General features: G+C 41.9%; 1 protein-coding gene across 1 annotated transcript in view; it reads right to left on the reverse strand.

Moving 5' to 3' along the window:
* Nucleotides 1–23358, reverse strand: part of PRDM6 (PR/SET domain 6) — a 138165-nt gene that overhangs the window by 11193 nt on the left and 103614 nt on the right. Inside the window, exons 5-7 of the mRNA XM_024757169.1 lie at nucleotides 20401–20528; nucleotides 16732–16856; nucleotides 5093–5435 (exon numbers count right to left, since the gene is read on the reverse strand). Coding sequence (XP_024612937.1) covers nucleotides 5093–5435; nucleotides 16732–16856; nucleotides 20401–20528 — 596 coding nt within the window. The remainder of the gene's footprint in view (nucleotides 1–5092; nucleotides 5436–16731; nucleotides 16857–20400; nucleotides 20529–23358) is intronic.

Here is a 23358-nt window from a genome sequence, read left to right on the forward strand (position 1 = left end):
TGGGGTTTGAAAAGTTCTACAAATACTAAAGGGATAAAAAAGTGAAAAAATAAAATATCATCATCAACCAAAAAAAAATTAAAAAGTAAGCCTTAATTTCTTAAACTTTTGGATACAATCAATTTCAAATCCCAAGTTCTGCTCCCTTTGATGTGTCATACCAGAAGCAGCCCAGGAGGACTGGCATAGTCAAGTGCTATGTTCAGCTTCACTCTTTGTAGGATCTCATGTCATTCAGCAGCTGAATGGGACTCTCCTTTCTAAAGCACTTTGATTCTTTCCAAGTCATCATACACATACAGCATTATATTATTCTCAAAACAAATGCAATGAGCATTCTTCACAAAGAGATAACATTTCATAACCAGTAAAAACTTTTGGCGGGGTTTTTTTGTTGGTTTGTTTTGTTTTTAACGCTACTTGAGACATCTAGCAGTGCTGTCAATGACGGAAGTGTTCTATAACTACACTATCCAATATGGGAACCACTAGCCACAAGCAGCTACTGAGCACTGGACATGCGGCTAGGGTGACTGAGAAACTGAAGTATTATTTTACTTAACTTTGACTAATTTAAATTTAAATAGCCTTGTGTGGCTTGTTCCAACACAGAAATATCAAGCTTCACGAAAAACTAGAACGTGCTCTGTCCTCAACAACGAAATATCTAAAAAACAGACAAAGCCTGTGTCGATTTAGTTAGCGTATATCAATGCCAGTAGATTTTTAAGCAGAAAGAAAGCAGCAAGACAATTTTGTATGTCCCCTGGCATCCTCTGTAACTGGTGGCTCCTCTGCTGAAGATGACTCCAGTAAAATGTGCAATTCATTTACTGAGTCTGTAATTGGTTTGTTGTACACATAGGAAAAGGATGAAACATTTAACAAAATTAAGTGTGGTTTGGTTTAAAATATTATTAATCCTTCTTTGATTTTTCTTTCATGGCATGAAAGCCTCCAGGACAAAAGTTGTTCAGTTGGGCCCACAACTGAACAACAAGCAAGGAATGTCTCCTTGCTCCCCATCAGTCAAGCCCAAGTGCACATCTCCCGAGACTTCACACAGGGCGTTACTTAGGTCCACTGCTAGCTGTGTGGAGTGAGAAAAGAACTAAGCTCTATGTAAGGAGAAAAAGATTTCAGGAAAGTGGCTCAAGTATGCAGCCGAAACACTGGGAGAACATGGAAAGAAGGTAACCTTCACACTTGGGGGAGGGGGAAACAATGGAACACGAGAACACTGACACATTCCAAAGAAACTATTATGGTGATGGATTATCTCCAGGCTCCTCCCACCAAACAGCTCCTTCTAGAGTTATCTTCCCCTCTGGTACCACCACACCCAATTATAAACAAGGATACTCAAAACATAAATGTGAACGGCTGACAGTATGCCCAGGAGGCTAAAGGCAAACCTTCCCCAGGTAGCACAATCAGAAAGGAAAGGAAAAGGATGCAAAATAAAGATAAGCACTAAAAAGACATTCTGTAGAAAATAAAAGAGAACATATTCATCAGAAAATAATCCACTATGATTGAAGGCATTGCTTACCCCTTTCTGGACTGCCCCCGCCCCCAAATGGGACTGTTGAGAGTTTCTGTAGCAGAAAAACAGAAGAGAAAAGGGATTTCTAATTCCTGTTTCAGGCACAAGTCAGTCAAGCTGCCCTGGCCCAAGTAATAAGCTTATGCCAAACCTCAAATGTTTATGAGGTCCCTAAGTCCCTAGTCCTTAGTCTAGATCTAGGTTAATCTAGATTCCGACAGCTTCTTCCCTTTGAATTCACTCAGGAAAGATAAAGTCAGTAGCTTGAGAAAAAAGAAGAAGAGACTTTTGGTTTTGTATGTTTAATATTAACAGAATAAAATCAAGAAATAACGATTCTGTGCCTCCTGGGCTCTCATACGGGTATATTTTTATCTTTAATGCTAATTCCTACTTTGAAAGGTCAAATGGAATTTTTTTCTGCGTTCAATGTAAATAACATGGTAGTGAAAAATGGTAATGCTGACAACCCAGGGTATCCTCGGATCTCCTTCCTTTATATCAAGGCATAGACTTACTGATGGTCCCTCACATGAAAAAGCTCACAAATAAAGACACACACAGTCTCTTTCATGAAGGTTCAAATGTCTTGGGTTTCATGGCCAAATATTCAGTGTGCTGAGTGAAAAATCTTTTGGACCTAAGATTCGGGGGCCTGTTTCAAATTTGGACGTGTTTGAAACTCTAACCTGTTTACTTTCTGACTTTGTCTTCTGTGTCTCCCTTTCTTGCCTCTAGTTCTAGCAAGATTTTCCTAGCAAAATAAAACGTTTGAGTTTTTCAAATAGAAGGGAAATGGTTTCTGACTGGCAGGTTCTAAGCTTTTTCACTGTATATGGCTGAATGGGCACAAGCCGCCAAAGACTAAAAGCCTCCGAATTTATGGAGTCAATCACTAAAGTAAATATGTATATTCAGCAGTTGTAAGTCTCCACATGGATAATAAGAGGAATGACTCCAAATTTCACAACCGTGCACAAACTGATGTTCCATTTTAGTGCTGCATGTTTCTCCTCTTTAGCAATTCACCTGTGTGGTCAAGAATTAGGGAAAGTATCTCGTACTTCAAAACTTGCCGGTACCAGGAGAGCATGCTAGGTTCTAGAACACCATACAGAACCTATATGCTAAAATCAAATTATGTAACTCAATGAAGTTATGTATCTCAATGAAACTAGTGGGTCAAAGAGACTGGGCATCTCTATTTCCCTTATCTCCAGCAATCAACTCAGATGTGATGGAGTAATTCAAGCATCTCCCCATTACTAGTAAGAAACATTGTACTTTCTTACTTTGCCTATAAAGGGACTAATTCTTTGAACTCATAATTCTTAGTTTTAACTTATTCATGAATGACGGTGAATCATACCACCTCTTAAGTCTTCACCAACAAAGCACAGGGAAGAGAGAAGTAGGAACCCACTGCTTTAATAATGTGATTCCACCCTGGTGATCTACCTGAATATCAAGCACATTACTTCACCTCATCTGGGAACCTGGCCAAACGACACCTGGGTATCTGCATCAAATAAGCCCACCAGGGTCTCGCACTGGATGGGAGTCTCAAGCCACTTGGATTTTTGCCAGTAACTCTAGATTAGCTTGGAATCAGCGATGACCTAACAGTCTCTCGTGGAAGTCTATTTTGTACATGTTAAGTTTTCTAATTTGTAGGGTACTTTTCTGACAGATTACATAGATGCTTTATAAATTCTGACATTATTATTTGACAGAACAGACTTCATAGGGACTTAAACCATAATCCACATACAGTTTTCGAAGTGTAACTGGGGTCAGACAAAATAGTCTGTTTTGCTAACTTTCTGTTTACCAAGACATATTTTCATTGTTTTATATGACATTCAGCATGAAACTGTATCATACCCAAAGCTAAGCTTTCTGTTACTGTATCCAGAAACTTTCAACTATCATTTCATCTTACCTTGTATGTTCAGTTACTATGACCACAATGAACCTGTGCAAATAACAGATCCATACACCTAAACTCATTCAATTCAAAAAGCAAGTTTATAATAACAAGATTTTCATGCATTTTTATATTTAAAAAAATAAAGTGCTTTGCAAACTCTGAATAGATATATCTTGAGGCTATCTGTATACTTGCAAGGAAGGCAGACTTTAAAAAAAAAAAACCCTGTTGGAGTAAGGAAAACATTTTCAAAACTTTTGTGTCCCTTCTAAAGCCAGTAGTACTAAGATATGCAGAAGTCTGTGGATATTTTCACCAGGCAACTCTCCTATTGAAGGTAAAAGATTATAAAGACACAACCGCCTTAACAGCTGTAATACAAATGCTTCAACATCAATCAGTCACAGCAATGCTTGATGCCAAGCAAGTAGTTTCTAGAATGGCACAAATAAAAATATATACACATGTAAATGTGCACATGTACCCTAAAATGGATCATTATTATTTCTGAAAAGATTCACCCCCTCTCCACCACACTTCTATCCTCCCTGCCTGCTTGGGTTTGAGTACACTGTCGTATCCTGCAGAGCTGGGAGGGGAGAGTTGGGTGTATATCATAAGGCAAGGAGAGCTGAGTGGCTTAAGGTTAATCAGTGGCCAAATTAAGAAAATAATTCCGGAGTCCTGCTTTCGAGTCTCCTATCCTACTTCCAAAATTTACTTTCTGCTTTTATATTCAAAATATTCTTAGATATTTGGGGTTTAATCAAATTTTCATAAGATGTGAAGGGGAGATAAAACACTGTCCTTTCTTATTGAATTAATTTGATTTTTGTCTTTTGCACTCCCAGCTATCAAGACTGTCGAATAAACCAGTTTTGACTCATAAATAATAGTTCCATTATATCTACTGTGCCACTCGTCAGAGTACCTGAAATTTTAATTCACTTGTTCAGCTAAATTTCATCCTCAGTTCATGGCCATAAAATTCTTTATTGACAAACTTTCAAAGCAACTTTGACTCTGAGGTATCTAGTCAACATTTTTCTTCTGTGTGGATATTAGTTTATTGAATAAGTGGCATCTGTTTTCCTCCACATCACTAGCAGAGTAGGTATTTCCTTTTGACAGCTTTGCAGGATTTATGGGTTTGCATGCTCTGAAGAAAAATAGTACTAAGCAAAAAATTCCAATTCATTACCTCTTAGTACTTAATTAAGTTCATACCCATGGCACACTGGAGGTGAACCCTGAGACGACTGAACAGCAGCAGAGTGGCCAGCTATATTATCTTTGGAAGACAGAGAGGATTCTAATTATCCTGACCTCATTTTTCCATCTATGATATTCATCAATGTGCCTTCTATTTTGCCTCCCGTTAGACCTGGGCAGAGCTGTTTGGAAAGCGACAGCAGATTCCTTTCTGCAGCCACTGTTCATGCAGCCCTTTTACACAATAAAGCCAAAGAGGGGCCCAACATTACTCTCTGACCTTCCAGAATGCAGACCTCTGATCACAGAGTTCTCCCCGAGGTGTGACTGGAGGAGGCGACAGGAAGGCAAGCAGTGAGTCTCAGAAGCAAACACAGCCGGCGAGCAATGAGAGGTGGGGTTACCTGTCGGGGTTCTGCGTGCACACGTGCATCTGTAACAGGATCCTCTGTGTGAAAGTCTTAAAGCACTGCCCGCACTTCCAAAGATGCCAGTCACTGAACTCCGAGTGGAGCTGGCTGGTGGAGGTCGGGCTTGCAAGGACTCGCTGGTTTTTCACGTTGATTTGATTAAATCCTGATTCCATGGGCCCAGACTTATCCAGGAGGGAGAAGTTCCTGCCGCACGGAGTCTGCGGGAAGACGACGGAGCGCTGCTGGGCGGCGGGGGAGAGTTTGCTGCTCTTGTTGAAGGGCTGCAGGGGGTCCTGTCTGCACATGGCTTCCATGACCGTCGAGGGGACATTTACTGGGAGAACAGCAAGGGGTTGAGAAGATCAGTTTTATTAGCCCTTCAAATAAGCATGATAACACACACTTCTAAAAAATTCCTATAAGTCAACAGTTTAAAAATTGGTTTTTCTGGACTCAGAATGGACATAGAGCAGACAATTTGATTTAAGGGGATAAGCACAATTTACACAAATGAACTCATTCAATGCCTATATTTATTAAGCACCTATTTTCTGCTCGAGATTTTTCATACATGGTCTTTGCCCTCACAGAGCTCACTTACGACTTGAGATAAAAAGACTCCATAATGAGGCTCCACACTGCAGCCTAGTTTTGGGGGTTCTCAGATGGTAGGTACAGCAAGAGACAGGGAGAGAAAGGTGGGGCTCCCCAGAGAGGGTGGCCTTGAGCAGAGAAGGTAGATTCAAGCCTTTAGGATTTCAGGCCTTCCATACAACCCTGCCAGCACAAAACAGGTTTTCAAGAAAAACTGGCTGAAGAGATGAAGGCGACCCTATGAAAGACGCCTGGAGACAGAAGTCTGGCACGCTGGTGGGATGGCACGGGAATCGAGCTGACCGAGCACAGCGTGGGCTTTCGGGGGGCAGATCTCAGAGGGCCTTTAATGTCCAAATAAATAAACAGAAGACTTCAGGCCTAGGAAATAGACACTGACTGTTTCTGACCAGAGGAACAGCAAGAAAAGAATTAGTGTTCACGAAGGGCCCAAGTGAGGCACGATGCACAGACAGGGTGCAGTGTGTAAGGTAAGAGTGGGAGGCGACAGAGTACTCAATCTTGGAGCTCGGTGCTTGACACCCGGGCTTTGGAATCAGAAAGATCTATGTTCAAATCCTGACTCTGCCTTTTATCAGCTTGGTGACCTTAGGCAAGTTACGCAATCTCCCTGTGCCTCTGTTTTCTCATCTGTAAAATGAGGACAATGGAAGTAACCATCCTAACAGTAATAGCATTATGGCTTAGAGGTCGAGACAGCCTAAACTTAAACTCCACTATTCACAGCTATCCCTTGGTATCCAATGGGGGTTGGTTCCAGAGCCCTCGCAAATACCAAAATCTGTAGATGCTCGGGTCCCGTATATAAAATGGCACGGTATTTGCATATAATCTACTCATATCCTGCCGGATACTTTAAATCACCTCTAGATTAGTTATAATATCTAATACCACGTAAACGCTACGTAAATAGTTGCCAGCATGCAACAAATTCAAGTTTTGCTTTGTGGCACTTTCTGGAAATTTTTTCCCAAATATTTTCCATCTGTGGTTGGTTGAATTTGCGGATGCAGACCCTTGGATATAGAAGGCTGACTGTAATACCTTTGTGACTGTGGGAAAATATAGAACATCTGAATCCACAATTTAGTCCTTGGTAAAATGTAAAGTGGCTACTGGAAGGATTGGGTGTGATAATGCATAGACAGCAGCTAGTAAATGCTATGGCTGCCACTCGGTAGATGTTGAGCTCTAGGAGCCCTGGCTTCCTTATCTTTAACCCCCCTTTTATGCGGTTTAAATGAGATACTGAAAGTGCTCATCACAGGGCCTACCATCAACAACAGCCACCATTCTTATTCTAGAAGAAGAGCCTGGAATGAAGGAAGATGGATTCAAGTACGGGTGGTGGCAGTGGGAGTGGGGAAAGAATTAAAAGAAACATTTTTGAGGAGGGGACCCTAATATACGTGAAATTTTTCTTTCTTTCTTTTTTTTAAGTTGCCATTGTGTTAATAATATATATCATGTATTTACTGGTCAACCCACAGGTTCAGAGGTAATTAGAACCTAATATGCTTAAAAACCGTTATTCTTTTTTTAAGTAACCACTCTGTCAATAAAATGTATTTCTTGGTATTTCAGAGATCATAGAGATTAAAGGTTACAGGGTGGTCAACAGAGGGAAATTAGAGACCAAAAAGTTTAAAAAGGATGACTGGCAAAAAGGTTAGTGATGGGAAGTAAACTATGGCTGTTGGTCACTAGTTCAAGGCCACGTGGAGGAAATACATGAACTGGGAGCTCTCATTCTTTCCTGACATGGACCATCTCTGAGAGTCCTACGAAGCACGAAGACTCAGGCGTCCTCAACTATAAAAAGAGAGTGGTAGGGGACCGTGACCGCCAGGAGGCTCCACGCTTGAGTGGACAGGTAGACACCACGTGTGGAGGTTAATGGGGTGCCACTAAGGACTCTTCAACTCTGAGTGTTCTACACAATCACATGTATTTGATGAATCCAACAAAAGGAATAGCTCATCCTACAGGGTTCTGTTGGCCTGGTCCATCCTGTCTTAGGAAGGAGAAATAAAACAAGAGACTCACAGACCAGGGGAGAGCCTAGTTTGTCTAGTTGGCAGTTCTTTACCCTGAATGCATATTAGACTCACAGGGGAGATTTTTTTTTTTAAATACCAGAATCTCTTGGTAGGGCCTAGGCATCTGCATTTTTTGAAATTCCCCACGTACTTCTAATACACAATCAGAGATGAGAACCACTGATCTAATCCTACCCTCTCTTATTACCAAAAAAAGAAAGAAGGAAAAGAAAATGCTAAAGACCAAGCAGGTCTAATAATTTGCCCATGGTCATACATTCGGTCAAGGATACAGCTAAGCTGGAAGCTTTAGCTTTCTGATTTCCAAGGCACTTTTTTCTGACCACACTCCCATTCTGTGTCTGCTCAGTAGCTGTGTTGCAAAAATAAAAAGGACATTTTATAGCTAGTACAGAGTTCTGTGTGTGTGTATACATATACCCATGCATAAACATATGTTATATATGCACCTATATACACATGTACAGACATATTTATGTATATATTTCGCATATAAAATTTATGTATAACTTCAACTTCTGGGGCAAAGTGTATAACCAATATGAAATGTGTGCACACATTTCAGACTCTCAAAAAATCTTTGTACACAGACTGTGACTTTTAAAATACATATTGAAAGAAAAGGAGAAATGTTTTATGTTTTGGCTCTTTCTTAATTAAAAAAAAAACAAAACAGCAGCATTGTCAGAGATTAGGGTAAAATTCATCTTATTTAGCCTGTTTATAACTAATCCGGAAGAGACAAAGCACAGGGAAACCCGCAAGTCTTCAGGCAACACTAAGCTCTTGCGGGTTGGGAAGGCCAGACTAGCAGGAAGGAAAGCGGGGTGGGGAGACTGTGGAATGAAGATGTCATCAACATGCAAGAGAGCAGGAAAACCAGCCAGAAGCTCACTGCTGGAAAGAGGAATATGATGCCTCTAGGGGAAATCATACAAATAATACTCTAAGTATAGATTATAAATGCTGACTTCTCACTTAAGCTCCTGGAAAGTAACCCAATAAATTCATTTTCAAAAATTGTTAAGGTCACACCACCTTTCTATTAAACAAAAGAATGTGTGGGTCAATGGATTTTTCTAAGTTTAATAATCAATGTCAAAATAGTGATAAAGAAAAGCTTATACCGGTTTGTATAACGATGTGGGAAAAACGGGATCTGAGTTAATGAAAATAATAGCATTTAGGTAATAAGAGTTGGGATGGTTATTCTCTGTCTTCTTTCCTCCTATGGGACACTTCAAGACAAACATACTATGTTTTCAAGATATAGCAGCGACACCTGCACTTATATTCTGCTTTTGGCATGATCTTTTCTTGTACTTGTGAATAAATTCAATCCTGCTGAATGAAATGAGCATATAATTTAGAGAGAGAAAAAAAAAGTAAGGCTAGGAATGGATACGTTTCATGAAAGCAACCATATTTGCTCTTGAAGCTGTCCTGCAGAGCGCCTGCATACTTCCACAGGACCCTAGAGGTCTAGATACAAAGCACAATTTTTTAAGCAGGACTTAAAAGGACACAGAGGATCATTCTTCCTAATACCAGTCTGACTGGCCCAACAAACAAAAGTATTAACAAAACACAGGGAATTATAAGAGGACAAGAAATGAATCGGAAAACACTATGTTATCCCAAGCCATGACAGTCCAGACCACTACAAAAGGCCCAGAAACGACTAAGGCAATTCTCCAAAAGGATGAAGGCGTTTCTACATGAAGACATAATGAGCAAGTACAATCTCTTCAGTCTATTAAGACAAAGGTTAAGGGAAAGAGGGCAAACTTTCAAAGCCCTAAAGGATTTAGTCAGGAAAGAACATAAACTCATCAAATCCTGCAAAATTAAACCCCTGAGAGAATGCAATGCAGGATCTATACAACAAAGTCCTACTTTACACCCTCATCCATTCATTCAGTCCACAAATGCGTACAGAGCATCAGTGACAAGCCTGACATTGCTGGCACTGAGGATACAGGGGAACAAGAGAGCCACAGCCCTGGCTTTCAGGCCACGTAAACTGTAGTGACAGAGACAGATATTACACAAATGTCCTTACAGGTAAATATTTACTCAGTTTCATCAAATCTAAACTTCCATTAATTGCAAGCCACACCGTTAATTTTAAGTCACTGATCATTATAACACACTTAGCAAGTTCAGAAAGATTAAAATGTGAAAAATATATGAATTTTAGAATTGACGATATACAGTTGCTACAAGTGTAATAAGTGGTATGACAGAGAAGAAAGGAGGCCAAGAAAATGTCTAACAGGGATGGCTAAACTTCGGGTGGGAATGATGGCTTCCCTGAGGCAGTGACCTTGAACGTGAGTCCTGAAGGGTACACAGCATCAGACAGGTGCAAAGGGAGGAAAAAGGGGATGAGAGGAGATGACACGTTGGCAGCTGTGTCACTAAGTCTGAATGGCATGCTGAGATGAGGAGCTCAGGGCATGGAAGGAATGGAAAGCAGACTCATGTGGCCAGAGAACAAGGCAGAGATGGGCTGTAGCTGAGGCTGGAGAAGAAGGCAGCACAATTCCCAATGCCCGTAGCGGCAGGGCACATAGCAGAAATAAGTGCTGGGAAGGAGGTTAATACAACAGAGGACGGTGTGGTCTTCAGCAAACTAAATAGGGCATGGCCAGCATAAAGATGTTTGAATTCGATTTTTTGCAAAACACTGTGTGAGCCATACAAAACATGTCTGGAAACTATATGTAGCCCAGGGGCTATCATATTAAAGAACTAGGGATTGATTATAAGAGTAATGGCTAGCCAAAGAAGGGTTTTAAGCTAGGGTATAAGGTTATTAGATTTATGCTTTAAATGCATATGTATCATTAAATGAAAAAGCGAGGAGCAGAACAAAGAATATATAGTATGCTGCTATTTGCATACAAGGGGAGGGGTAGAGTGAGAGCGCCAGAGAAAGAGAGGGAGAATATGCTCAAATGAGAGAATGGGCAAAAAATACATCTGGAAGGACACCTAACAGTGTTTCAACTGATTGCCTTTTGGAAGAAGAATTAATATGCCCATATTACTTTCTGTATTTTGATCTATGGAACCGAACTACCTATTAACAAAACAAGTGAGGGCTTCCCTGGTGGCGCAGTGGTTGGGAGTCTGCCTGCCGATGCAGGGGACACGGGTTCGTGTCCCGGTCCGGGAGGATCCCACATGCCGCGGAGCGGCTGGGCCCGTGAGCCATGGCCGCTGAGCCTGCGCGTCCGGAGCCTGTGCTCTGCAACGGGAGAGGCCACAACAGTGACAGGCCCGTGTACCGCAAAAACAAAAACAAAAACAAAACAAGTGAATAAGCTGAAACAATAAAATCAACAAATCAGTGAATTTTCACTTTGGCTGCTGTGATACTAAAAGGGAAAATGTGACATGCAGGTGGCTACCGCAGGGGTCCAGGCCAAAGCTGATGGTGAGGCTGATCGGGAGGTGGCAGCAGAAATGAAAAGAAACTCATTTAAGAATACACAATCAACAGGGATTTATGAATGATTGGATAGAAGGGGTGAGAAAGAACAAGCGGTCAAGGTTTCTAGAAAGAACAATTGGATGAATGGGAGTGAGAGGTACTGAACTGGGGGAGAGGCAGCTTGCAGGACAGAGTAGGATGGTTTCACTTTACCATGTTTAGTTTGAGACGCCTCTGAGACAGGCAAGTGCAGGTGGGAATTCGACAGGTAGACAAGATCCTGGGGCTCCGGTGAGAGGTCTGGGTTGGCAGTATAAATCTGGGAGCACCTTTCAGCCCTCTACACCCCCAGAAATGGGGGAATGAGGGCCTCAATCCTAAAGCATGGCTGGGATCAAGGAGCCCAAGAGGTCAAATCTCTCATGACAACGGGTTTCCTTGTGTCTTTTGCCACTTCCTTCTGTGAAGGTGTTTTCAGTGGCTGTTGCTTTCTGTTAGAGTCCTGTGCAGATACCAAGACATCCCTCTGGGGTGACTTCTCCTCTGTTTGTTCTAGGACCCTACAGGTTCCTCCGTTCTGAGCCAAGTTTTATACTACTTTTTGGCCCAGGGTTTCCACAACTGGCAGGTAAGGCAAAATCCAACCCTGTATCCTCCCATAGCTGGGGCTGGTTTTTTGGAGCATGACATACTGTTTTTTTCACCAATGGCCTATTGGCTTGAGGGTAGCACTTTTCTAGTCCCGTTAAGGGACAAAACAGTGACTTCTGGTTCTTGGATTTATGTGAGGATCCAGTCCCAGCTGCTCACTGTGCACAAGGAGCCTAGAACCGGGCCCCTCCCAACAGCAGTAAGACTGAGCCTAACACCCGCCTAGCCCAGGCTCGCTGCTACGGCCATCTCACATGGCACCTGCGTTAGGTTTGCTGTTGTAGTTTTTGCTACGTGCCTTCTCCTACACGGAGTTCCTTGAGGACGGGGTCTGAGGTTTTGTACCCCATCACAATGCTTCCCACAGGGCCTTGCACACAGATGTTCTCATTGGACTGAACTATACTGTAATCGCCTCAATGTTCATAGGTAGAAGGCTTGAGCGGGGCCTTTCTATCCGGGGCCTAGTTCCTTATTGTTGGTGGGATGGTGGGGTCAGTGCGCCGTGCAGAGGTGCCAATTTTTATTTTCTGCTCATTAAAATCAAAGGAAAAAGGCAGGCCTCTTGCGGGCAGAGTTTACTCCAGTGCAGCGAACCTCTGCGCTGCCATCAAGTGTCACATTCTGCTACCTCAGCTTCACATGCCAAGACAGAAAAAGCAGCAGGAAGACGTGTTTAACATTTATTCCCAGGTTTCTTTTTTCAATTTCCTCTGAAATGAATATGAATACACTATGGTCTTTACACTCTGCAGGAGCTAATCCCCCACTGGAAGCTTTGGGGAACCTCATTCCTTCTTGCGGATACAATCTGTCGACACAGGCGTTCCTTCAGGCTCTTCTGAAAGGCCCATAGTGGACAGAGCTGTGCTCTCTTTGGAGCTCTATTACACTTATAACGATGGGTTGTTTTTTTCTTTAAGAAAATAACATAGGAATTGCTTCCAGAACCCAAGTGCCTGTGTGAAACGCTGCCTTCTCTTTGAGGCAAGGCTGCTTTCAATGGCTCCTCCAGGCAGTGAGCGTGTCCCACTGCTTCGTGGCCGCTGCCAGAGGGGCCAGTGACTGAAGCCTGAACCCGCCCACATGCTCAATAGGAAATGTGTACTTTCGCTGTTGAAAGAACCATGAGAAGAAAATGATATTTTTATAAATGAAAGCGCTTAATAAGTATTATTCACTAAGTAAAATCATATTTTCCTTGAATGTCTTGGACCATGTATCAATTTCATTAACCAAGAAAAAAATCTAGCTGAACTATGTACCCCTTCTAGTAATGGCAACAAAATTCTCAATATGTATCCAGTGAGCATGTATTAATTGTTTACTGTGTGCATAGCACTATAAGGAGGCTCTGTGGAAGCATTTTGTCAAATAAGTCTTTGATCTCAAGAAGCTTCTTTTTAGGGTACCTAATTTATTTTGTGGCTAACTCGGTAGGATATGTCTTCAAACTGCTAATCCCATTGAGATGATTTCAATTACTCAGGGTTGCAGAAGGCTATCTGTTAAATTATCTGTCCATGCCCTTTCACACATTTGTGCTTTTAAATCACACAGTATTTTCTCAGTACAGAATCAGGATCCCTCATTATAAAGCATCCCTAGGTCTCTCCGTGAATCATATGGAATGACAATCCATCTTCGGGTTAGAGTCAGTCATATCTCTCCCCCCACGCCATCTGATAAAGCTTTCTGCTGGTTTCCTGGGTGGCCAATCACATGACAGATATATGACTTTGAGACAAGAACGGAAATAAAATTCCTGTAATACCCTTAGGGGGGAGGGAGATGGTCACTGCTGAGCATTTTAGTCAATGACTTAATTCCCTTTAAACTTCCCTCCACCCTTGCTTAGAGCTCTGAACTCAACCTATAAGAGCTGCATAGTTTACCTACTGAACCCACAATACTTCGAGGTGCGTTAGCTTTGTGAATTTTCTTCCAAGGATTTCAGGTGCTAAATGATACATAACATGTGCCCCGGGAGAGTTTATTCAATACTCTAATCAGCAACCTCAAGAATGCTTCACACAGGTTGGACAATGGGAGAAAGAAGGCCTCAGAAGCAAAGCACTTGGTGTTGCCAGAAAGTACATTTTTGATGGCACTATCACACTGAAACTGGAGACCAGCTGGTACACTCTTAGACACCATCGTCAGGTGGCTGTGAATGGCACATACAACCCCCAATCCTCCAGCTCAGCCCCTAAATCCCTCTCGTCCATGTAACAGGACATTGCTTCCATCATGAGGTGGAAGCAATGTCGTAGATGTGAGACTTCCACCCGAGAGATCCACGTCAAGGGGAAGAAACACATTCCCTGAGCAGTCATTCCACAGTTCCCATGTCTGACTCATAACTCAGTAAATGGCCATTCCATCCATCCAGCTCCTCAGACCCAAGCCCTGGAGTTATCTTTGACTCCTTTCTCTCACTCAGCATCCAATGTGTCAGCAAATGCTGTTGACTTTACTTTCAAAATATATCAAGAATCCAACCACTTCTCACCACCTCCACCACTTTTACACTGGTCCAAACCACCGTTACCTCCCCCCACTGGATTCCAGCAAGAGCCTCTAACTGGGTCCTGCTCCATCCTCACCCTCACTGTCAGGTCCCCACTCAGTGGCCAGAGTAATCCTGTTACAACTTCAGTCAGATCATATCACTCTTCTGCTCAAAACTCTGCAATACCCCCTTTGTCCAAGGCACACAGAGTAAAAGCCAGGGTCCTGACAGTGACCTCCTGGGCCCTACGAGATCCCTTCCCCCAAATCTAAGGTAACCCCTCCCCACTTCAACCGATACACTCCAACTGACACACCGATGTCAATCTTTGTGATGCTCTTCTGACAGGCCAGTAGCATTTCCATCTTGGGTCTTTACACTTTGAGTCCAGCTGCCTGCAACACTCTGCTCCCAAAGAACACATGGCTTGTTCCTTCATCTCCTTAAGTCTTTGCCCAAAGGCCACCTTCCTAGCAGGGCCCACCCCGATCATCTCTAAAATTGCAACTCCCAACTCCTGGCACTCCTCACCCCTTCTCTGCTTTGTTAACTCTATGACACTTAACATCACCTGACAAATTATTTATTTACTCATATACAGGTTGATAATCTGTCTCCCTCTACTAGACTCTATGCTCTAGGAGGGCAGGAATTCTTGTCTGTTTTGTTCACTGCTATGTTTGTAGCACCCAGCAATGTTGCTGGTCCTTAGTAAGTATTCAACAAATATCAATGAATGAATGAATTTATTTTTGGACTGTGTGCCATGTACTTTACAACTCTAGACTTTGATATGTTTACTCCCAGACATCCCTTGACACACATACCACAATATTTTCAGAGTCTGGAGCAGGCTGTACTAAAGGAGGAAACAGAAGGTCTTATAAGATTTCTGGAATCTTTTTGGATCAGATTCCATCCTTTAGAAGGCGAAGTGACACCAAGGTTCTAATGTATAGACAGGCCCATGTCAGCAGATCAGGGGAGTTGATACTGGTGCTTTTCCGTGTGTGGATCTACATCTAGTTTTAGGGGAGCTGGGCATGGAGCCATTGTGGGAAGACAAAGCACACTGGCCGCCATGGCCATTTCTGCCTGTAATACCAACCACACACTCATGTCCAACACTGAGATTTTCTCCTATGAAACAGACACTCCCTCAAACAGGAGTAGGACTGCAGAAAAGAAACTTTCCAATGGAAACTTGGGAAGTAAGAAGAATGTACTTACATGTCCAGAGATTCATTTTTTGATTTGAGATTGGTTTGGGGTTAGGGTAAAGTGGAAAAGGAAAGTTGAGAGTAATATGCTTTTTTGAGGATTCTATTTTTTACAAAGAAAATAAAGATAACATGGAAAAGAAATACCTGATCAGCATTTCAATCAGTAGTATTACAAACACTTTTTTGGAGTTTATATGTGTGTGAGAGAAAGTAAGTAGAGAAGGAAAAATTAAAATAACACATTTTTTTCCCAAAATGAAGTTTCTTAGATAGATCTGTTCTCTCTGCGTCTTTTTCTACTGTATAATTCCAAATTATCAGTTCACAGATTAGTCAATTTGATGACAAGAAAAAACAGTGTCATTAAAACCAGTGTTTCTCACTGAAGCACATCAGAATCACTTAATTCTGTTCCAAATACTGGAAATCACTTCATAACATTTTCCCAAAGAATTGATAAAAACAAATATATAAAGTTTAGGTGAAAATTGCTGCAAAAGTTTGCATCTGCCTAGACATTAGATTATTTTTTAAACATAATGATTGCCATGGTAAGAAAGATAGAAGAAAATTACATGGTTCACTTTAGACTAAGTTGCTTAGAGAGAGACAAAGTCCTCAACCATACGTCTGTGATTTTTCCTACCATTTCTCATTGCAATGACTACTTAAGAGGAAGCAAAACCAATCGACTGGAGGGGTGTTACTCCTGATTAAACAGCAGTGTTTTCTCATTATTTCATTTTTGCAAATAATGCGACTCCAGCAAGACTGTGCACCCCTTCAGAGGAGAAGTTGTATCTTATGCTGCTCTTGTAAACAGACACATAGTAGGTGCTCAGTAAATACCAACTGCCTTAACATTTCTGCTGGCAATGATTTAAAACCAGGACAAAGGACAAAGGTTTTAAAATCATAAGCAGGCGAAGAAAAATTGGCCTGTACAAGTCAAGACTCCCTGTGAAAAAGCAAAGGACATACAAGGAAAAGAAAATGATGGAACAGACGTGCACATTTGTGTTACACAGCAGAGTGAACCGCATTTCAGGAGTTTCAAACAACACTCTTAAAAAGTTAGCTTTGAAATAGGTATTTGGAAATGTGAATTCAGAGCTAAAATAAATTCTTACAGTTTTCATCCTGGGCAATGCATTGTAAAGGGATCCCAAAGAAAGACGTATAGCTGTCATTGTACCACACCAGAAGCTCGGTACCCCTGGGAATATCTATACAGGCTCGGTAGAATATATTCGACCTATTCAAAACAAAAGAAAACCCAGCTTAGTAATCGGTAGGACTCATGTGCCCCATCCACACTTTTATTGCCCCGAAAAAGTTCTGCCCAGCTTTCCACCTAAACAGTTTCTGTTTGTAATAAAATCTGCACCCACCTTATCATTCCCAACAACCAATTAGAGCCTGTAACCTGGTATGATAAATAGCTCACAGTTTATTTCCACAGTGTCCCTCCACAGAACCTCTTGGCTGAAGAGACAAGATATTTGGCCCGAGAGACAGCAGAAAGGAAGAGTTCATTAAAAAAAAAAAAAAAAAAGTTCCATCTCATACTAATGAGAAGATTCTCTCTATCGGCAAATTGCAGACTCTGGTGCCTCAACCTCACATATAAATTAATACTATTGATTTCTTATTTGAAGGGAAAGTGTTGCGTATATTCTTACAACTTGGCATTGGGAGTTCTCTAATTTGTAATAAAATTAAGCAGCTTTGTGATATAAGGACTGAAAGAAATAAAAGTCTTCCCCATTGCCTTTTTTCTAAAGTTTGATACAGGAGAAGAGAAAAACCCTCTTACGTGAAATGGATGGAAATTCAGTAAATACAAGAGGAGCACTTTACTCTGGCTGAAAGATTACACTCTGAAATGATGGAGTGAAGGTACCAAGAAATAACCATTTTTTTTATAACAGCTGTGGCACTGTAAAGAAAAATCTACAGATTAAAAGAAAGAGGAGCCTGCGACGGGTTTTCTCAATGAAGAACTGCTACAAATATTAGCCTCAAGTTCAAGATAAAAGTGTTTAGGGTCGGCGGACCTTAAGTTTAGCCTTTCTGTAAGGAATTGGCCGTAGCAGGGCAATTTGTTCCTTGTATAACACTGCAGACATAATGCGAAGCCTTCACCACATTTTTCATGGCAGTGAGATATGCACTTGTCAACATATTTTGTCACCACAAAGTGGCTCTTGGCAATAGGATCATAAAGATCAATAAAAAAAAGTGCAGATTCTCAATATTTTACTTGCAGCTGCAAAAATTTCATTTATCTTGTTATTTTCCTTACTTGCTGCCATTCTGTCTCACGAGGGCACTGCTAGCTAAGCAGAGTGTTTTTTCCCAACATTCTATGAATATCTGACAAAAACTCCAGCCAGCTGTCCGGACCTCACTCCCCTTCCTCCCTCCGCACCTCCAAGAGTTGTGCATTTTATTAATTCTTTCCACTGCTACATAAAAAAATCAAAATTGGAGCCGGGCTATAAATCACTGGCATCTCCTAACTTGAGAAAAATTGAGTCGACTTTGTACTTCACCCTTGTAACATTTCATCTCTCGGTTTGGCTTCCCTTAATATAAACACAGCGCCCGGCAAATGAATGTGCTAAAACCAAATGACACACTTTGCCGCTGAAAGAGCAGAACTGTTTTCGAGCAATGGGTGGTCTTTTGAGGCACAGAGTAGGCCGAAAGGGGGAAAAAAATGTGTAAGCGTACACCGTTCTTTACAAGCGGGCAGAGCTTCCAAAACTCGCAGAAATCTCTGCATGTTGAAGCACATCAAAGGGATTTTTCCCTTTTCAGATAATATTTCCTTTGCTGACATGTATTTAGTATTGTGGTTGGATGACTCATAAAGATAGCTTCATGGCGTCCCAACGCAGCTGAAGCAGAACACACGCCAACAAACATTATTGTCAGCCTCAAAATAAAAACAAAACGTTCAGCTAAGGGTCAATCAATCAAGGGTTCTTTGAAGAAAATTCCATTTAGATATTACAAATCATAACAGAATGAATCTAAACCAGCTGACTTTTTGTGAAGAGGACATTCATGTACAATAAAAATTAGGCTAGCTCTTCAGGGTCCAACTTTTCTATTTTCTTACTCTTGGACGTGGTCACTGGTGACGGATGCCAGTTTTTAAATTGTGTTTTTGTAGTTCATTTTATAAAGATCTGAAGTAATCGAAAACAGATCGGCAGAGAGAACTTGATGTGTAAGTGCCATCAGGAAAGGGAGCAATAAAACCCACTTAATATCGACAGAAAGGTAATGATTTGCTCATACCCACCTTCCTCGTAGGGGTTTCTTATTTTCCCAAAGTCAGAATTTGCCTCAAGAGCTCCCTGGGTGCCCATGACAGAACCAGCCAATCTATCTCTTGCCAAATGGAGAAGCACAACCTTTACTAATTTTTTAGCTCCGAGTTTTATAAAAACTTCATGACAGAGATGCAGCTGCAGGGAAGGTGGGTGAAGCCCATATACAGACTGTAACCAGATCCCGTCGTACACAACTTCGTTTAAACCCTTATGTAATGAAAGATAACTGCCTAGGAAACCAAGGCAGTGAGTCACATGCTGCCCAAATATGTTCCTTTTGAATTTGGAGGTCTTTGGAGAGCAAGCCAGATTTGTGCAGCCTTTAACCTATAAGGGGAATAAAGCTTTTTTTTTTTTTTTTTAAGTCTTCATTTAAAAAAAAAAAAAAAAAGAGAACGAAAATAAATCGTCATAGGCAGGACTCCAAGTTGCCGAGCAAGGGCTCTTCTGCTTTGATGTGTCTGTGGTGCCTGGTAAAGCTAAACAGTTGCTTCTGATCCGAAAGGGAACACGGCTGTTTATAACTGAGGTCATATATTTACAGGGCACATGTTTTCGAGGGATTCTGAGAAAAGAAGGCTTAGTGGCAGGGCTTTTTTCCTATGGGATCTGTCTTTGCCTTTTTGTCTCCACTCCAGCTTTTAGCATTAAATGGAAATGCCTGACCAACAGGTGCACTGGGCAGGTGTGGCTTAGGCTCTGGGAATCCACCCTGCTTCTATGCCCCTACCCCACCCCAGGCCTCCCTATGAGACTCTGGGCAATGGGGATGGCTCACCTCATCTTTGTTACCCTTTGGGCTTTGCCCAAACATCTCAGGAGACCAGGGCCTTCTCTATGCTCCGGAACTACCTCATCCCCTGAAACGTACTCTGAATTGTCGCAGGACCAAAGCCAAACGCTTTGGCACCTTTCAAGGGATCAGAAGAGGTTGCTGTGACTCAGCCAAGGCTGCCGAGCATAATGGTTTTAGAAAAGCAGCTTTGGTAGTGTTGAGAGTTCTTGATTTCCCATGCCTTTGTACAAATCAAAGTGTTCTCCCTAGGAGACAGCCAGACCGAAGGGGACTGAAGGCAAGCGACCTGGGGCTGAATCTCTAAACCCCTGTTTACGTGTGGACACGTCTGCTGCGGGGGAAATCACTCCGAGTCAGTGAGTTCTCTGGGCTCACTCAGGCCATTATGAAAGTTCAGGTGATGATGTGGAAGTAACTTTCTCACATGCAGTGAGTGAAAAAAGGCCTTCTCCTAGCATCTTTCTTCCCGAATTCTCAAGAAATTACTGTTAAAAGAACTAAGGAGATATCACAAACCTAGCAAAAAAAATTCCTGCCAGTCCTTGCAGAGTTCTTCAGGACTCTGCAGGATTTTTTTCAAAACTAGCAGCAAGCCTGAATTTATATATGCAAGGCAAAGGGCTTCGGCTTTGTAAGCGGTAAATCAAGGTATACTTTACCTGTACTGAACTACTGTTAGATTCTGTTCTCCGCAGTGCCTTGCACATCGGATATACCTCATCCAGCTCGACTTACTAGGTTCCCCACCATCAATAAAGTGCTGTAGTGTCCCATCTTGGTCATATATCTAGAGAAGAGGTCAGAAGGTCAAGTAGTTAGAACGAATCATCAGCAATCATTTTCCCTGCTTCCCTTGGTGTCTTTATGTGTCGGCTGCAGCAATTTATTGCCCGTAGGTTTGCTAGTGCTTATGAATGCTTGTGGAAACTCAACTGGAATAACAGAAGAAAAACATTTTCTGGTGATGCAAGTTAATCACGTTTTTCTTATCAAGCCAATCTTCCCTTTATTAAATATATTTGTGACATCTCAAGGATGTGAGTGACCATGTTTCCCAAAGAATATTTAACCTCTTTTGACAGGCTACTCTTAAGTAATGAGCTGCTGGGTAAACAAAGCAAGCTGAGAGGCGAGGCCACGCTGACATGGCTGGAACATCCACATGAGAGGCCCTCCTCTCAAACACATAACTGCTCGAAGGCATTCGGGAGGCAGGGACCGTCTGCTTAACAAGCTGGGTGACACCTAGCAGAGGCTGGAGCGTTATGGAGCTGTATCACACTGATAAAGCAGACTCTGATTCAGATGAAATAAACGGACTCTCACCTCGCAGAAGATGTAGGGCTTCAGCTGTCAGGACCTGAAACTATTAGGAGAGGAGTCATGAAAAAAGAGAGACCCTCACAAAGGGAAAGAAAAAATAATAATAACTGTTTCCTATGGATTTTTAATGTCTTAACTAAGGTTGGTCTAATAATTATTGCCTTAGGCCACCTCAAGCAGATTTTCTTTCAAGCACATTCAAGGAAATGAAATCTGCTTCAAACCAGGCAATAAGTGTGGGACAAAAAGTCTTCTGCGAAACAACTGGCCAGCCTAGGACATGCGGAGTCAGTGCTGACAGCAGAGACAATCGGCTCTCACTTCCAGAAACCAGGTCAGCCCTGGGTACCTTGAAGGCTGTGTTATCTAGAGGAGTGGGAGATCCGGGGTTATATATGTACAGCAATTCTCAAAGGTCATCCTCAGCCCTAGGGGCAGCCAGGAAGCAAGGGGTACAGTGCTCAGAAGGACCATGGCAAAACTGGACCTTTTCAAATAAAATCAGCAGTAAGATTCTGTTCCCCAGAGCATCCTGAGAAAATATTTTTTACCTTTGCTAATCAGACTTTCCACTTTTCCTTTCCAAATAGACACAGAGATAAGTCTCACAGAGAGCCTCACTGGTTACATTTCGGCCCTAAAATTAGTAGGGTCATTCATATTAATTTAGCTCAGTATTTCTATTCTGGAGGCCAAAGGGCTTAGTGATGACAGTTCTTTTTATCATCACCAGTCATTTAAAAATAGCTGATTTTTTTTCTTTTTTTGGCTTTACTTGAACTCATTTGTCTTCAACCCCAATCTTTCCACTAACCCCCAGAAACAGAAGAGAGACACCAATCTAACCAATACAATTGTTGGAGAAGTTATAACTGGGTAGCAGGCCAGAGTGATTACAGCTGATAATCAATGTAGCCTGAGAAGAATGAAGAGATTCCTGGATTATATTATATTTAAGATTAACGATTTTAAATTCCTAGCTCGGGGATGATGGCAGAGAATGGAAACATTTCATGCAGTGGATACATCTGCTCTTCGAGCGACCTAATGACAGATTTCATATTTAGGTTAGGTTATTACACTGTACTTATTTTGTTGTTGTTGTCTTTGTTTTCGTTTTAGGAAACTGGTTCAAAGGCTCAAAGTCTCAACCCTGAGTCTGCTGTTGACAACCCGTGCAACACAGAACACAGCCATCAGTTCTCTGAATGCCACTGTTTATCTATAATGGAGCCCAAAATGTTGATGATCCAGCCTCCTGCCCTGTCCTTCCCCCATGAACAAACCACCCATGACAGCTGCTAGTGAAAATAACGACACATTTGGAGAAGCGCAGTTCTCCTTTGTGCTTGTAGCTAATGTCCTCAACAGCAAGTAAAACTCTCTAACGTTTATGTGTAGTTGTCGGTGTTGCCTTGAGCATTAGCTCATTTGAACACCAGACACTAGCCAGTCAGTCTTGAAAATGAGTATAAAAAAGTGTTTCCTTCTTTATCCATTCATGTATATGTATAACTGATTCACTTTGTTATGAAGCAGAAACTGACACACCATTATAAACAATTATACTCCAATAAAGATGTTAAAAAAAAAAGTGTTTCCTCCCACACTGTTTCAACAATAGTCTCCTTAAACTAAGTATATTGTGATTACAGGAATCCTACAATTTTTGCCTACCTGGTGAAACTCCTCTCGCCTTGAGGAAAGTAGATGGCTATGTGTCAGGCTTTCCCCAAATATCACACAATGAGCGCATAGCACGAGGTTGAGCCTCCCTGGCTTCAGCCTGATACCGAGATCACACGATTTCACATGAAACTGATGAAAATCCCATGTACCTAGTTGGATCGCACAAGTGTGCATCCAGTCAGAGTTGAGGAACTCATTCAACCTTGACACTGTTCTTTCCCTCAACCCCCCAGAGCCCAGCTATCATCAGATCCAGCTGAATCTGCCTCCTAAACATCTCTCCCTCTCCACCATCACCATCCTGCCCAAACCAGTTTCCTCTCTTGCCTGAAGGAAGACAAAAGTCCCTTAACTGATCTTCCTGCACCTTCTCCAGGCCCTTCCAACCTAGTCTCTAAAGTACAGCCAGAGTGATCTTTCAAAACACGAATCTGATGATATGCTTTTCAGCCCCCCCCAAAATAAAAACTTCATAAATGTCATAAAATGTCAAGTCATAACAACATATATTCACAGCATGTGAAATTTCGTCATGGGGGCCCATCACGCTAATACGGGCAGCACCTCCAACCTACGTTATTTAGGGAGGTGGGTCGAAAACACGT

The sequence above is a fragment of the Neophocaena asiaeorientalis genome, unplaced genomic scaffold (genome assembly GCF_003031525.2).
Source record: "Neophocaena asiaeorientalis asiaeorientalis breed wild unplaced genomic scaffold, Neophocaena_asiaeorientalis_V1.1 scaffold149, whole genome shotgun sequence".
In the NCBI taxonomy this organism is placed as follows: Eukaryota; Metazoa; Chordata; class Mammalia; order Artiodactyla; family Phocoenidae; genus Neophocaena; species Neophocaena asiaeorientalis.